General features: G+C 34.3%; 1 protein-coding gene across 1 annotated transcript; it reads right to left on the bottom strand.

Moving 5' to 3' along the window:
- Window positions 1-971: 971 nt before the first annotated feature.
- On the bottom strand, window positions 972-15,806 carry LOC140746132 (retinol-binding protein pinta-like). Its single transcript, XM_073078149.1, has 8 exons — window positions 15,646-15,806; window positions 5,242-5,397; window positions 4,680-4,839; window positions 4,074-4,132; window positions 3,195-3,391; window positions 2,647-2,757; window positions 2,196-2,298; window positions 972-1,826 (listed from the first exon to the last, which is right to left on the bottom strand). Exons 2-8 carry the CDS (start codon window positions 5,378-5,380, stop codon window positions 1,675-1,677), a joined length of 921 nt encoding a protein of 306 aa, XP_072934250.1. The 5' UTR covers window positions 5,381-5,397; window positions 15,646-15,806; the 3' UTR covers window positions 972-1,674.
- Window positions 15,807-16,111: the final 305 nt, after the last annotated feature.

Below are 16,111 nucleotides of genomic sequence, written 5' to 3'. Positions count from 1 at the left end.
GGGTCATTCGGCTCAGGATAACAACATCCTAGTCGCAATTATTTGCATTGCACTACTTAATAACAACAATTTAATGGTTGAAAAGGAAATTTTCGTAATTTCGTAATTAATTCATTATCAGCAATCTTAATTCAAATCAACAAATTCATAATTCGTTCCATAAACAAAACTACTGAGACTTAAATATGCAGAGGGTTTACGATACACCAATATTTATAATGGGAACTCCAAAAGTGATTGCAAATTGAATCAACGTCCTCTTGCGAATGTTTTGCTTCGCTCTGATTGATATTGGCGCAATAGTGATTGATGTGATTCATATTGACTAATTACTAATGGCTGATATTTTTGATCGGAATCACGAATGCAGTTTTCTTTAAAAGACTTAGAAAAGACGTAGAAAACGGATTTTTGTTTTTTTCATTATCATTGTCACTGTCACAACTCGCCGAGTTTACAGTCCAATGTTTACGGTCCGAGTTTACGGTCACTGTCGCCTATGGTTATTTCTGAATAATTCCACATATGTTGTATGTGAAGTTGATCATAGATGCTATTCCACTTCTGAGAATTAGGATGGTCGACTCACGTGTAAACTGGTGGAGGTAATGACGTAGTTAGTGGCACGAGAATTCTAGTCTCTTAATGGCAACTGTTTTTCACAAATCCGACCTCAAGTTGATTACGGATCTGTTGCTACCTTTGAAGATTAATACTTCCGTTTTCTACTTTTTCAATTTTCTCTTTCCTGCTCATATCTTATTTTAATGTGAATTCTTTTTTACATTTTATTATTTTGTTCTGTGACCACAGACACATATTAATATTTTTTGAGATTAAGTAGTATGAGTAGACCAAGATTGACTCTTTGAAAATCACTTAACTGTGTCTGTTTTCTACTACTTATAAATAAAATATTAATTGCTTTCACTTATATATTTTTTTTGCTTACTCTAAGAAAAACAAACAGATTAGAAAAAGATAATTATTTATTAAAAATCCTCTAACAATAAACAAATATGTCTTCAACCATCAACAATCATCTGAGACTTTGGCTGATCAAAAACATTTGGTATAATTAGCTAAATAATTAAAAATAATACAGTGACGGTAACCGAAGCGACAGGAAAGACGCGTGAAGTACCCGATCAAGTTGGTAATGATGTTAAAGAAATATAAAATTATAACCAAAAGGATGCAATAGATATAGATGTAGAAGAATTTAACCCTAAATATATTCACGTAGTCAATAATATTATAATTGCAATACATGATAAAGTACAATCTAAGTACATTGAAATCGCATTAATGAGTCGTTTTTGAAATCGTACTGGCCCGCATAGTATTTTGTGAAACTTATCAATCATTGTTACTTAACAATTTCAATTTAAAATGTTGAGTTGGTGTTAGAATCAATCTGTTTTTTACACTCATGATATTTGCCTTTTACAGTGATACTTTTTATCATAAGTATTTTGAATCGAGCTAGATTTGAAATAACTCAAGATTATATTTTATCAGACGCTACTAAAATATGTTTACTTGGGGTCAAATTTTCTTAGCAAAATACGTCCATATCTATTACATTCTAACGCAGGTAATAATAAATTTAGTAATAATCGTATGCCTTTGGAACTTGATAGAGTGGCTTCTAAATTTAATCTAGATTGAGACTTAGTCAATGACAAGTTGACGGAAAGAGCCGTCGATGCCGAAGAGCTCATCGTAGTTTGTAGGCTTTCCGGGCCTGAGAGCCTCGTTTGCTTTGTAGTTCTCCTGTTCCGCGAACCAGTCCTTGTACTCTTCTAGTTTCTTAACCCATGAGTCTGTAAACATAATTTGAATACAATAAGTAAGCTTGAGCATTCCGCAAAAAAAATGTTTATTAAATTTAAATTTAAGAATATAAGTATTGTAATTTTCATTTAATTTTATATTTTTCTGTTTTAACGCTTATCAGTTTTAAGATAACATTTTTCCATGGTTATTGTCCTCATAGGTTAAAAAAATCCATTGTATTTATGACGTAAAACAAAGATGATTTCACGAGGATTTCACTAAAATATCTTGGCTATCAATTTTAATGCAAAACAGCACTTTGGCTTGGTATTGTAATACGTATTGAATACTATGTTATTGTATTTGTTATATAATATTTTATTATGCAAATTTTAGTACTGAAATGAAGAACTTACTATGGAGATCATTCATAGAACCAGCATTGCCACCGTACTCACTGGGCAACATTTCTTTGGGTACGTATTTGTACACTTCATTGGGGTCAGTGTGGAGGAAGATCTGTAAAAGAAAATTTTTTTTTACCTTTTAAGAGTTCCAGAATTCATAAATTAGAAAAATGTATTATTGATTTCCTTCTGCGTAACATTCAAGATAATGATAAGTAGATTATCAGTATTTTCAATCTCAATATATCAATACCAATGATCACGTAGCTATTATTACCAAATAATAATTCTATATTCATAAAATAATTGTAACCAAAACTACAGCAGAATTATAATCTGCAATGAACAAGTACATATCTAAATAACAAATTGCTCATTTTAAAATAAAAGAAAGATACATGCATATTTAGAACAGAATAATTTAGAAGTTAAATGGCAAAATATAGAATATAATAGTTACCCTATCTCTGATCTTTTCCTTGATGAAGGGCTTCACGAAGTTGATGATCTTATCGACTAATGGTGAAACGTTGATGACATGCACTTCCTTCAGCTTAACGGGATATGCTTCCTGGAATAAGAAATGAGATGCCAATTATTAATATTTTTTATATCCACATTCATATATATTTATATACCTACGTATTCAGTCTGTTTTTAAATAACCAGTGGATAAAAAAAATATCTCCATGTCACGTGATCCATATTATTTTTGTATCTACGACACATTTAGGAGATTGTAAACCGCGGCCTTGAATGTGGTTACAGTAAAGCCTTAAATAATATTTTTGGGGTCAGAAGCTCTGTGAGTCACTTCCTGTAAAGTATTTGAAGACCTTCAAGAAGGTTTTGGTTAAAATCAGCGAATTTTAAGATACAGAGAAGAAGCCGATAACAATTTTAAACCTTGTTTTTTCTTTCAATAACAAACAATATAAGGGTATAAGCTAAGGTTACAAAACATACTTAGCTCGAAATTTAATTTTAAAGATACAATTTTTAACCAACCTGAACACAAACTAGGAACTTCTTGACTAACGTCGGTGTGAACTTGGCGAAGTGGGTGGGGGTGGCTACTGACGCGTCCAGGATATATACGTCTCCAGCGACACCCTCCTTCTCCTCAGCGAGCCTCACGTCACCAAGCATCAGAGCCAGCTTGAAGGCATCCGCTACGTTGGGTGTTTGGGCTTCTTTGTCCAGACCTAGAAATTTAATATGCAAATAGATCTATGGGTTTTGAAAGATTTTACGATGATTTTTTTTTATATTTAACCTAACGATAAGGCAGACGGGCTACCTGATGGAAAGCAGTCACCGTCGCCTATGGACATTTGCAACACCAGAGGAGTAGCCAATGCATCGCCGGCTTTGAAGGAAAGTTCTTTTTACACCCCTCTTGAAGAGCCCATGTCATAGTCCTGAGGGAATACCTCAGGAGGAAGTTCATTCCACATCTTGCACGTACGCGGAAATGACCGTGCAAACCGAACCGTGGAGGACCGCCACGGGTCAAGTTGATGTGGATGGAACCTCATCCTGATGATATAAATACTTTATTATCGTCATTAGTACTTGTTTGCGTTGAAATTAAGACTATAACACCACTAGTACTCGTCCTAATTTCAATATATTCTGAAGAAAAAAATATCTTTACTGATTTACCAATTGCTCTTAAATTAAGGAGGACGAACAAGATATTTTGTGTTCCATCAATTTAGGATAACATTATCTAGAATGTGTCCTACCCTTGAAAACACTTCTAATTAGTTTTGATACCTTACAACTATACCTATTCATCACCCATTTACAGTACAATTCGGGAAAATACCATTTTACGTAAACATGTTTGCTATGTTTTTGTATGAATAAACAATGTATAATTACCTCTCATAAGAATGACTCGACGACCCTCGGGTGTCAGACCCGGTAATGGTGGCATTTGACTGTAAAACAAGATAATAACAGTTTAGATAAAATAATTATTCAAGTGAAGTAGAAGAACTAAGGAAGATATTTTTTTCTTTCTCATGGTATCTATCTTTGATTACTTAATTATGAATGCTTTCTAATAGCAAGTCTCGAGTTATATTTCAGTCATATTTCGAGTCATATTTCGAGTCTTAGAGTACAAGTATAGACTTTAAATTATTATTCAAATAAATGTATATCTTCATTACAATACTTTTTTAATTATTTTATGTTTATAGGAATCTATTTAATTGCTGGTTGCAATCAAGCAGGGCATTATAAATAAAGAAATAAGGATATTATATTCTTTAGAGCATAGACTTGGAATTTTTTCGCTATTTCGCTGATTTAGAAAATAAAATCTCGTACAATGGATTGTCAGAGAAAATATAGAATGGAGATGTTATTGAATCTTTTATTATTATTTATATAAAATAATCTTAGAGGATTAATTATTTTATAATTATGGGTATGATATTTTTCTCAATTAGTAAACTCTTAAGAATTAATGGATGCACTTACATCAAATTTAAGATTTCCTGCAACTCAGGGCGGGTGACGTCACGGTTGTCGAAGAACTCCGGAACCGCTGACCGCATTGTGAAGTACATGTCCAGTTTACGCTTGGCCTTTTCCAGAGAGAACTTGCAGCCGCGGAGGAAGGTCATGATACGTTGGTCATCTGCGGAATTGGTGACGCAAAATGTTTTATCTGATTAATATTAAGTGATTACTATAGCTCTGCTTATATCAGCTATACCTATATAGTTGTAACAAAATATAAGAAAACTCACACTGATAAAGTGAGGGTGCTCACTTTCGGAATAGCTGACGAGTTTTCCCTACATTGTTAAAACGTGTGATCGATAACTTCTAAAAAGCCTAAGTAACAAAATTTACAGGTTCTTGATTTTTTGGATACTCAGAGTTAATAGCCTATATTTATACTGAAGTATTCCTGTCTCTACCATTTAGAAGAAAGAATAACTCTACTAACTAACTAAAGAATCTCTGACACCTTGCGAAGTTGTAGGCGGTTAAAACGAATCTACTTTAAATAAAATATTTTTGCTTCCAAACTTACCAAACTCATCAGGTAGATGGGGTTCCTTCTTCAACCATTCTTTAATGTGGGCGAGGTCCTGATCCTTAGTGTCAGCGTTTTCGTTCAGCTCCTCGCGGATCTTCTGCCACATCTCGCCTGCAGGCTGCTCCAGAGTCATGTTGGATTCTTTTGGGCCTGAAATGAGGGAAACAGGATTTTTTGATCATCGTTCTCATCATAAATCCTTACTACTTATAATAACTATGGGTCATCTATTAGGGTGCGTCCAATGAATTGATCAAGTGTGGACTAGATTGACTGTTGGTGACAAAAATTAACTAAAGCTATTAATAAAGTATAATTTACAGTCGTCGTCTTGGTAGCCAACCCATTATTGTGATTCTGCTGCAAGTTCTCCTCTCAGAGTGAGAGCGGTTTATGCCCTAGTCTTCCGCGCTGGTCAAATGCGAATTGGTAGACTTCATACATTTTTGAGTATTTATTAAAGAATTCTCAGGTCTCATCACGATGTTTTCCTTCGCAGTCAAAACAACTAATAATTAATTTCTGATACAGATTCAGCTAATTAAAAAAAAACAAAAGTGCGTGCCTGAGTTCGAAACCTAGGACCTCTTGGTTAAGAGGTCGAGTTTCTGACCGCTACGATGCAGCCTAGCTAAGCTACAGTTATAAGTAAACTACAGTATTAATACTGATAATAATAAAGTATAGAAGACTGACTAAAACATTAAGTTACAAATCACAATAGCATGTTAGACACGTGCCACGTGCAAAATGTGGAATGAACTTCCTCCTGAGGTATTCCCTCAGGACTATGACATAGGGCTCTTCAAGAGGGGTGTAAAAAGAGCTCTCCTTCAAAGCCGGCGATGCATTGGCGACTCCTCTGGTGTTGCAAATGTCCATAGGCGACGGTGACTGCTTTCCACCAGGTAGCCCGTCTGCCTTATCGTTAGGTTAAATATTAAAAAAAAAAGACAACGAACAGACACCACCAATTACACAATAGAAGTGTTTTAGTTCTTTCGAAACTATATCGCAATACGCAAGCAATCAGAGCAGATCTGAAGGTTCGGCGAAAGTCCGTCACGGTGAAAGTTAGCTGAAAACTAAACTCCGCACGAAAACCGTTCCGCCGGTGATCTCGGGCATGTAACGTTTGGGTTACTTACGCCGAATTTAATTTTTTTGTACCCATTATAGACATAATAACATACGGAATGGAACTTAAAAACGTTGATTATGCAGCCAGTGGTAAACACGTAAGTAGATTAGACAGGCCCAAAATTTATGTTCGGTCTTCGGTAATCAGTAAGTTACATTTCTTAGAATGTTGTACTTGCGCGGGGCCTTAAAGAACCCTAAAAATTCTTATACAGGGTGTCCCGTAAGTACCACGACAAACTTGGGGAGAACATAGGTGAGGGTCTGACCTCTCTGGGAAAAAAAAAATACCTTGATAAAAGTGTCACCGTTTTTGCACTATCAATTGTTTTAAATTTTTTGAGAAATTCAGCCCTCTTCATCTTCTTTCGTTAACTGCGTGCACAAATTTGGTGATGCACTGTTTATTTTTTCTGTTAAATACTATCAGATAGTTGGTCTATCATATTGAAATGTAAATTGGTTAAAAGATGTAAAGGAACCATGAAAAAAATAGGGATATTTTTAGATTTTAATTTTTTTTACTATTTTTCCATCAACTTTGACTCGTCGCGGTGAAAAAAAATGTACTGGACTATAAGTGTACATTGCGCAAAAAAATATGTCCAGTTAATAGAGATTTCGAAAAGATACCACACTTAGTATTTAAAGTTGAAAAAAAAAAGTTAAGGCCGTTTTTGCATGAAAGGGATTGAAACCAACTAAAACGTAATAATCGAGTTTTCATTTAAATTACGGTTTCTACCGACTCACAACGTGTCAGGCAGTACTAAATCACATTATTTCCTAGTTACACACTTAAAAATATCATTCTTCACTTGTAAAAAAAACAATGAAGTAACTAACTAGCAAACAAAGTAATATAATTTATTAAGTCAATTTTTACTTACTTTGAAGTGTCATTTCGAAGTGAAACTTCGTACATGTATGTAATTTGAATGAAAATACCATAATTTATATACTGTTGAAGTTATCTTTCATGGGCATGTAACTATTTCTGAATGGTAGGTTTATTGCAAATCCATCATCATCCGCAAAATGGACAATGACGCTTTAGACTTAGTAGAACCCTATGCGGTAAGTGGCGACACCGCCACACGTATATTAAGCGCTTCTGTGTTCTGTTTTGATGTTTTGTGATATTTATTCAAGACGTTCCAACTTAGTCCTCATAGGTAGTATCGTATCTTTTTTTTTTTTTTTTTTTTTATAATATGAGAGTAGCAGACGAGCATGCAGTCCACCTGATGGTAAGTGGCTACTGCCGCCCATGTACATCTGTAATCAACCCCAGACAGGATTAGATATTCCTACCTGAGGTCGGCCACAGATGCGCCGCTACCCCTGAGGACTAAGCTGGAACGCCTCGGAAAAGTCTGTCTCCCTTACCACACCCTTCAAACCGGAACACAGCAGCACCTAACACTGCTGTTATTAGGTAGAAATAGGTGTGGCGGTGGTGCCGCGGGAGTCGAACCATAAAGGGTTCTACCACCTTCCGACTGTTGACAACCCGATAAGATTAGAGTCTTAGACTCTAATCTTATCTCGAATTGTCCAATGTCAGTGGATGGCAGTGGCTACTTACCATCAGTCGCACTAAATACTCCTTTACTATACAAATAAATAAAGAATCCATAAATACCATTTTGGCACCGGCATATGTTATTCTGGCCTCATACGTAGTGTAGAAAAAATCAAAGTCTCGACATGCGTATACGCACTGTACAAAGATGTAGGCACACATTACCAAGGCCCCTAATTGAGGTTTTGAAATCACGTTGCTGTGACGTTGAGCAACAGTTCTATGATTTCTTAATGTGTGTATGAAGTAGGGTTCCGTACCCAAAGGGTAAAAATGGTACCAATTACCATATTATTAAGCCTCCGCTGTCCGTCTGTGGAAAGGCTCTATCTCTTTAACCCTAATAAATATACACTTTAACTTTTCACAGTGTAGGTACCTATGCATGACGATGGCCGCTATAATAAATACTAAAAATAATAAAGGTTAAAATAAAAATAAGAGTGAATCGCCATACAAGAAACCGCTATTTACAAGCGTTTTTTTACCGTATCTACCCGTAATACGTAGACAGGTCAGATTTTCACTATGCATTTACTCCATTGGCTGCTATGGTAACAAATACAAAAAAATAATTGGTGGTATGAAACAATCCGTGAGCAAGTCGCTCGCACTTGGACAATTATTGTGGTAGTCAACATCCTGGTATGATGACTAGGGCCACTGTTTCCTGTAAGCATTGACTATGAATGAAAATTGAGGAATTTACGTTTTCCTTCAATAAATTCCTTGTAAAAACTTGTACTTTTTACGTACTAGGCGCACCTAAGTGAAATATTTCTAATCGTACAACACAAAATAACACTTTAGTTATAAGTTCTAATTTAAATTTTATTGTACTGAAATTGTATTGTATTGTACTGAAAGCATTGTTATTATGAAACTTTCGTAATAACCGCCATCTGTTGAGCACCAGGCCAACTAAAATTGAGATTGTGTAACAGACCATTCTGAGACGAGCGAAAGATCCCAACAATTAGTTCAAAGCAAGGCTAATAGATGTCACTACATTACAAGAATATTTCGGTATTTTACGCCCATAGATATATTATACTTGTAGGATAATATATCTATGCTTACGCCTGATCTTAATAATCCATCTATTTTCATAAAAGACGTTGTCAAATTTTGATCTTTGGAAGGCAAAAATTGGATAGATTAATTATTGGTAACAGGCGTTAGTAATATTGTCTTTAAAGACATGATTTTGGTGTATCACCAAAGCGATAGTTTAGATCAAAATAAACATAAACTAGGGTACTAGGATACTAAGACTAAAGGTAAGTAAATATAGACTTAGTTAAATAAATATTAGAATTGCCTGTGTGTGTCATCGACAAATAACAGATACAGATACAAATACAAGTAAATTTATTTAGTGTCTTAACGTTGAATAAATGTTTATATTTAACACACTTTTGTTGCTAAGAATTAAACCTAGGAACCTTTCCAAGGTAAACTCGAACAAGCACAATATCATTGCTATGAATGCGTATGTAGTTTCAAAGGTGGTTTACCACCTCTAGTACAAATCCAGCGGCACCACCGTCACACCTATTTTAATAACAACAGTGTTAAGGCTGTTGTGTTCTGGTTTGAAGGGTGCGATAAGGTAGACATACTTTTCCGAGGCATTCCAGCTTAGTCATCAATGGTAGCGGCGCATTTGAGGCCGACCTAAAGTATGAACTTATCTTATCTGGGGTTGATTACAGATGTTCATGGGGAGCAGTAACCACTTACCATCAGGTGGACTGCATGCTCGTCTGCTAGTCCTATATTATATTAAAAGGTATCTAATCTTATCTGAGCTTAATTATAGATTTCCATGGACGGCAGTAGTTACCATCAATAATTGGACTACATGCTCGTCTGCTTATAAAAAAGTTGTCCTACATTTTTCTTTTAAAATTGTTTTATTTTAATGTAATTTTGTATCATTTTTGTCCTTGTAAAATTCAGACAGTGAATGACCTAAGAATCATTATAACTTATTCAGCTGTTGACAATATAACTAAATAGGCATGTCTTACGTATCATTAAGTAAGAAATAATGATCATTTTACGTGATGACCATGACAGTATCATTAGCAAAAAGTGGGTATTTCTATTTAGCTATGAATAGTCGGAATGTAAAGACTTGTTTCAAAATACGTGAGGGTAATTCCAGTTATTAAGCTTGGTTAGTATAAAAAATTCTTAACTGCGCAAGTTAAAGATTTGGAAGACTTTTTTAAGGTAAAATTAATATAAAAAGTTTAGTCATCACGAGACTGACAAAAGTGTAATATTGAAACTATTTTACAGAAAATGTGCATGAAGAACACGTCGCCACGCCAACAGCCACTCTGACCAGCACAATTAGATGTTTCACATCAAAAGTTAGCTGATGATCCAGTTAAGGTAAATTCACTTTTTTAACATAAAATATCCCGATTCCAGGCAAGACTTCATCTATATGCACGCCTACTTTTCTAAATTCTTTCAATGGATCTCTATGTATGGGAAGTTAAATTTGATTCATCTGTTACCAATATTATGAGTAACAAAGACAAACAAAAAAATTGTTTTGTATGCATTGAGCATTGTAGATAAATGAAATAAGGTGACCATGTCGAAGAGCGATAAATTCCTTACAACCCTTATGTTAAAGAATATAAAATAATAATAAAAATATGTGTTTAGAAAATTACAAATACACAAAACTATATATACCTATTTGAACACAGACATACATTTACTGGGAGACACTTGAATATAAAAAAATACATACATACGCGTTACAGATATAACTTTGAACATTAAAACAATTTCCAAATTAATCTCATACAATCTAGCACTACTAAGACCTAGTAATTCAGATAACAACGTGATTTAATTCGCAACTTTCCTAACCAAAACTGCAGGCTAGTGCTCCAGATATTTATAATCATCTGATCTTAAGACTGCTTTCCCCGCAATAACTGCGTCTGTACCGCTACTTATACTCTCTCTTAATGATACAGGAACACGGCAACTAGTTCTACGTTATTTGTGGTACGCCTCCACACTCCCGCTGGTTAGGAAGCGAGCGAACCCGAACATTGGCATATAATTTAATAACCGAGCTCTTCCCCGCGGTTTCAACGTTTAAAAGCGTGATTATTCAGAAATTTCATGAGTTTTATTTTTTTTCGTGGAATCCTAATTATTTTTCTAAAATAAGGCTAATGTAAATTAGGGAGTAATCCCTATAATGTAGTTAACTGCCAGTGAAAATCGCGTCAGAATTGGTCCAACCGTTTCTAAGAATTGTTTTTTGTTATTAGTACCGAATATTCTTTCTCTAAATAATAAGCTGTATGTACTATAATAATGTAATATTACACTCCGATAAACAGACTATTAATGATTGAAAAACTCTAAAGATGACATGCGATTCAATCAATATCAATTAGAATTGAATGAAACTTGCGAAATTGAAAGCAATAAACGTCACAAAATAATCAACGTTTTGCGAAAGTCGGAAACGTTGCTCCTAATAATAAAACATTCGTCGACTATGTAAATGCGCCATTAGCGGCCGTCAATAAAGAATGCAACTGGTCCACGGTAAAGTGGGTCTCCGCGAAATAACTGCAGATGTATAATATGTGCAATAAACCGCAAGGAAGCCGAGTAATACGGTAAGAGTTAACGCAATAGTTCAACAACTAATCCTATTTTAGGTGATACATTAATTTCTAAAAGACCATTGTTTCGAGCGTATGTATGCATGTATGTTCGTATGTTTTTTTCTGAGGGGAAAAATACAATTACGTATCATAGGGTCTAGATGTCTTGGATCCTATATGTCGTGTTTGGCTTGGTACAACCTGTACCGACTAAAAAATCTAGTCTGCCTTCGTTGCTCGCTGCAGATCACCGTTAAGTATTTTTTCACGGCGGAAGTCTTAGCTTATTATCTTACATATATATGTATGTATACACGTATATATGTATGTATGATTCATTCTTGGGCACACCCTACAGCCCAAACGGCGTAAAAGTGGAAGTAAGCAGTCTGGTTTCGTTTTTATAATATTTTTTAGTTTTTAATATTGAATTTTACCTGATTCTAAGTGGCTATTGGCGCCCATGGACATCTGTAATTACCTCAAATAAGATTAGAATACTTCTAGGGATTGGCCAAAGTTACGTTGCGATTGAGAACTATCTTATAATACCTCAGATAAGGATGTATCTCTTACAAAAGCAACGCTTAACACTATTTTTATTCAGCAGAAATAGATGTAATAGTGCCTCCGGAGTCGAACAATAAAGGGTTCTACAACTAATCATCCACCCATCATTTTAAGGCACCATTGTAGCCAAACCCGACCAATATTTAATAATCATAGATTAGTAAAGATACTTCGCCGCCTTGAAATTGAATGAAGCCACAAACGGCTTATTTTAGTAAGTTATTTTTTTGAATCCTTGCCAAATAAAAACATTATTACATAAAATTTACGAATAAATAACTAATTTACGTAATAATTACGTAATTTTCGTAATAAATAAATAATTATTTCAAATATTTTAGGGACATTTTAGCGCGGAGACGTGGAAAAACTTTTTTACGCAACTATTTCAATTCTCAAAATTGGGTACATTTTCTTGTTAGGAATGAGTGATATTTACTAATCTATGTTAATAATTGATAAGTTATTATTATTTATTAGTTTTCCTACAATCATAGCTTCTCTCTGTAATCCTCCTCACTGTAATCTATACTCTAGGATATAGGTCGCTATAAACAACATAAACACTCAAACTAAGAACAGAAATATGAATTCTTTTTTTATAATGTCCAACGGGGTTGAACTCGGAACCCTCGGCTTGTCAGACCGGTATAGTTACCGGTTCAATGCGTGGGTTAAGCAAGTAGGAAGTATAGATGCTACAGGATGCTAGACCAAACGGTAAAATAAAAATAAAAATAAAATAAATCTTAAAAAAGCAATATAGGTGATTTATGTATTACAAGTGCATCTTTGATGACTATTAAATAATATGTCTACTTTTAAGTCAAAAAGCATAATTAAAATTGGGAATCTTGTCGTATTATTGCTAAATTAGAAGGTGGTGAAACCCTTAGTTAGTCGACTTCAGTGGCACCACAGCCATATTTATTTCTGTGTAATAACAGCAGTGTTAAGCGCTGTTGTGTTATGGTTTGAAGGGCGTGGTAAGGGTAACTTTCTGAGAAATCCCAGCTTAGTCCTCAGGCATGGCGGTGCATCTGTGGCCGATCAGATAAGAATCTAATATCATCTGAGGTTATTTACTGATGCCCATGAGCGGAATTACCCACTTACCGTCAGGTGGACTGCATGTTCGTTTGCTACTTTGATATTGCAAAAGAATTATAATTATATTTATTATATCTATAGGATATATTTTACGTATAAGTCTCTCTAAGTAACTAAAACACAGCAGCGCTGTCAATTTAGTTGGAAGGCAGAAATAGGTGTGTGGCGGTAGTACCTTTGAAGTCGTTTAGGCGTTCTACCACAAAATTGGAGCTCTATCTTATTTCTGATCACAGTCACGTTACTGTCACTGGCACTGACAATTATAAAATACTGTCACGATTACCGAATCCATTTTTGTCAACGTTTAAAAATGGAGTGATGATTCACGGCTAACTGTTTATATTTTGGTATTCGGTGGCTACCCATATCCTGTTGTTCGTTTTGGCCATGTGTGTTTATCAGTATTTTAATTCACTTTGCAAATATGATGGAAATTTAGAGCTTTATTGATTTAAAAGTCTTTATAAAAGTATTAAAGTAGGTAAGAAGTCTAAGGCGTATAGTTTAATAAGTTATTTGAAGAAAAGTTTACAAAATATTTATAGTGCTGTTAAGATTATTTGATTTTGTTTTACCTTTCATGTAGGTTCTTTATGTAGTATTGTGAAGTAAACAAGAGTTTTTCATCAAAATTTCATTCCATTTAGACTTATGTCAAATATATTTTCATGCGGATGGGTCATTACACAATTTTCAGAACATTATACTTATTTGATTCTACAGTATTTGGACACGACACTTTCCTTCATCGTTATACCCGACAATATTTTTTATACGCTCATAATTTACTAAATAATAATAAAAAAATGCAAATCTAACAGGTAAAAGTCTTACTATCCCGTCTTGGTAAGTAATATACACGATACTTCGAAAGCACCGCATAAATTGCAACTTGCATATCTCGTCTGGCCACACTAAGATGCAATTTCTCCAAGGTCAATGACCAGTGAGACCAGTGAGTCATTCTCGGATATCTGTCGTTACACCACTTTATATCTCATTTTGTCAAGAAATTGGACAAAAAATTAAAAGCGTGAATCCGATATTAATTTTGAATTGATTTGAAAAGAGAATGTCGTAATTTCGAACACAATCTAATAGCCGTTTAATAATATAGACAGTTTTTTAAGTTACCAAGTAGAATGAGAACTTTTTTATTTATTTCTAATAAGACATACCTGTCTGCCCATCCGCTGATTTGTTATGGTTTGAAGGGTGCTAAGAGAGATTCGAGGGGTCCGAGGTTGAAATCACAGGCACGCACCTCTGATTTTTTGAAATTATGTGCGTATTAGTAATTAATTATCACTTGCTAAAACGGTGAAGGAAAACATCGTGAGGAAACCTGCATACCTGAGAGATTTTTAAAAAATAATCTCAAAGATATGTGAAGTCTACCAATACGCACTTGGACAGCGCGGTGGACTATGGCCTAATCCTTCTCAGTCTGAGAGGAGACCCGTGCCCAGCAGTGGGACAATAATGGGTTGTTGATGATGATGATGAAGGAAGATCGTTGGAGGCAGAATAGGTAATTAAGATAATTAAGAGGCAGATAGTGCTTTCTCGTAATAATAATAGTTACAATAGATCATATGAGTCTATCGAGAACATATGCATGTTCGTAACATCAAACTATTTTTTTTTCTTAAAATTAAATAAAAAAAAACTCATTAAGCCTTCATAATTAATATGTAACTAAAATTACAGCCTTTATGGGATGTGAAATAAGATGTCAAATCTTTGATAATAATTCTAATAAAGCCTAAAAAAATAAGAAATAATAATACGCATTCTTTCTTACTCTATTTTTTGTTTTACGTTATAAGTACGTAATTGTATGAACACTTTTTTGGACACAAAATTGACTGGAACAGTTAATAACACGTTATATTGCGGTTAACTTTTTATAACCACATTCTAACGTTTTTCTAATTTGACGCTACATGAAAGTGTGCGGTAAGATGTTTTTCTTTTTAATAAAATAGTTTTGCTTTTAAAATTTTGGTTGTCAAAAGTTATATGCACTTTTTTTATTACTTAGGAAATAATAGTTAAATATTATAAATGGAACATCACTATATTAATAATAGTTATATTTCTAGTTTTTAATATAGTAAAATTTTATATAATACTTGTTTGTATATAATTAATTATTTTATATACAAGTTATCAATTATTTCTAATCTTTGAAATTCAGAACGCAATTATTAAAACGAATTATTTTAAAGTCAAAACAAAAGTTACCACAAAATTCGACACGACAAAACAAATTTTGCACACCGTTAATCACTGCACAGTCCCGTTTCGAAAGCGTAAAATAAAAAAAATATTCACCTCTGAATTGAAAAATCAACTCGCACGCCAAACTCTCTACGATGGACACTTCACTTGAACGCAACGTTTTCGTGGCTTTTATAATCTGTGTTCAAAATAAAGTTTTTTTATCTGTTACTTTTTATGCGCGGCAGACGCGACTGAATGCGATGTGTTTGGCGCGCGCGGTCTTTTTATTATTTCGTCACGCGTCATGCACCCGCCTGCACTTTGGGGGGAGAAAGGGGTACATTTCTAGTGTTTCCGAAAAAATGTAACTTTAAAAAATATGTATCTGATGTTTTTAAATATTTTTGACGTGCACACGATGGGTTACTTGATACGAAGTAAAATTGCTAGCTGTAATTATAATATGTCCCAAAGCTAAGGTGTTAATAGGCCCTGTACCCTTACCATGAGTTTTTACGTTTTGACTGTTTTGTATTTGTTTACGTATTTGCCCATACTATTTCCAATCAGCGCCCCT

The sequence above is a fragment of the Epargyreus clarus genome, unplaced genomic scaffold (assembly GCF_041222505.1).
Source record: "Epargyreus clarus isolate Ecla_fem2 unplaced genomic scaffold, WU_Ecla_fem_2.2 ptg000012l, whole genome shotgun sequence".
Classification (NCBI taxonomy): domain Eukaryota; kingdom Metazoa; phylum Arthropoda; class Insecta; order Lepidoptera; family Hesperiidae; genus Epargyreus; species Epargyreus clarus.
The sequence above is the reverse complement of the archived record's forward strand: the minus strand, read 5'-3'. Positions and strand labels throughout refer to the sequence as shown.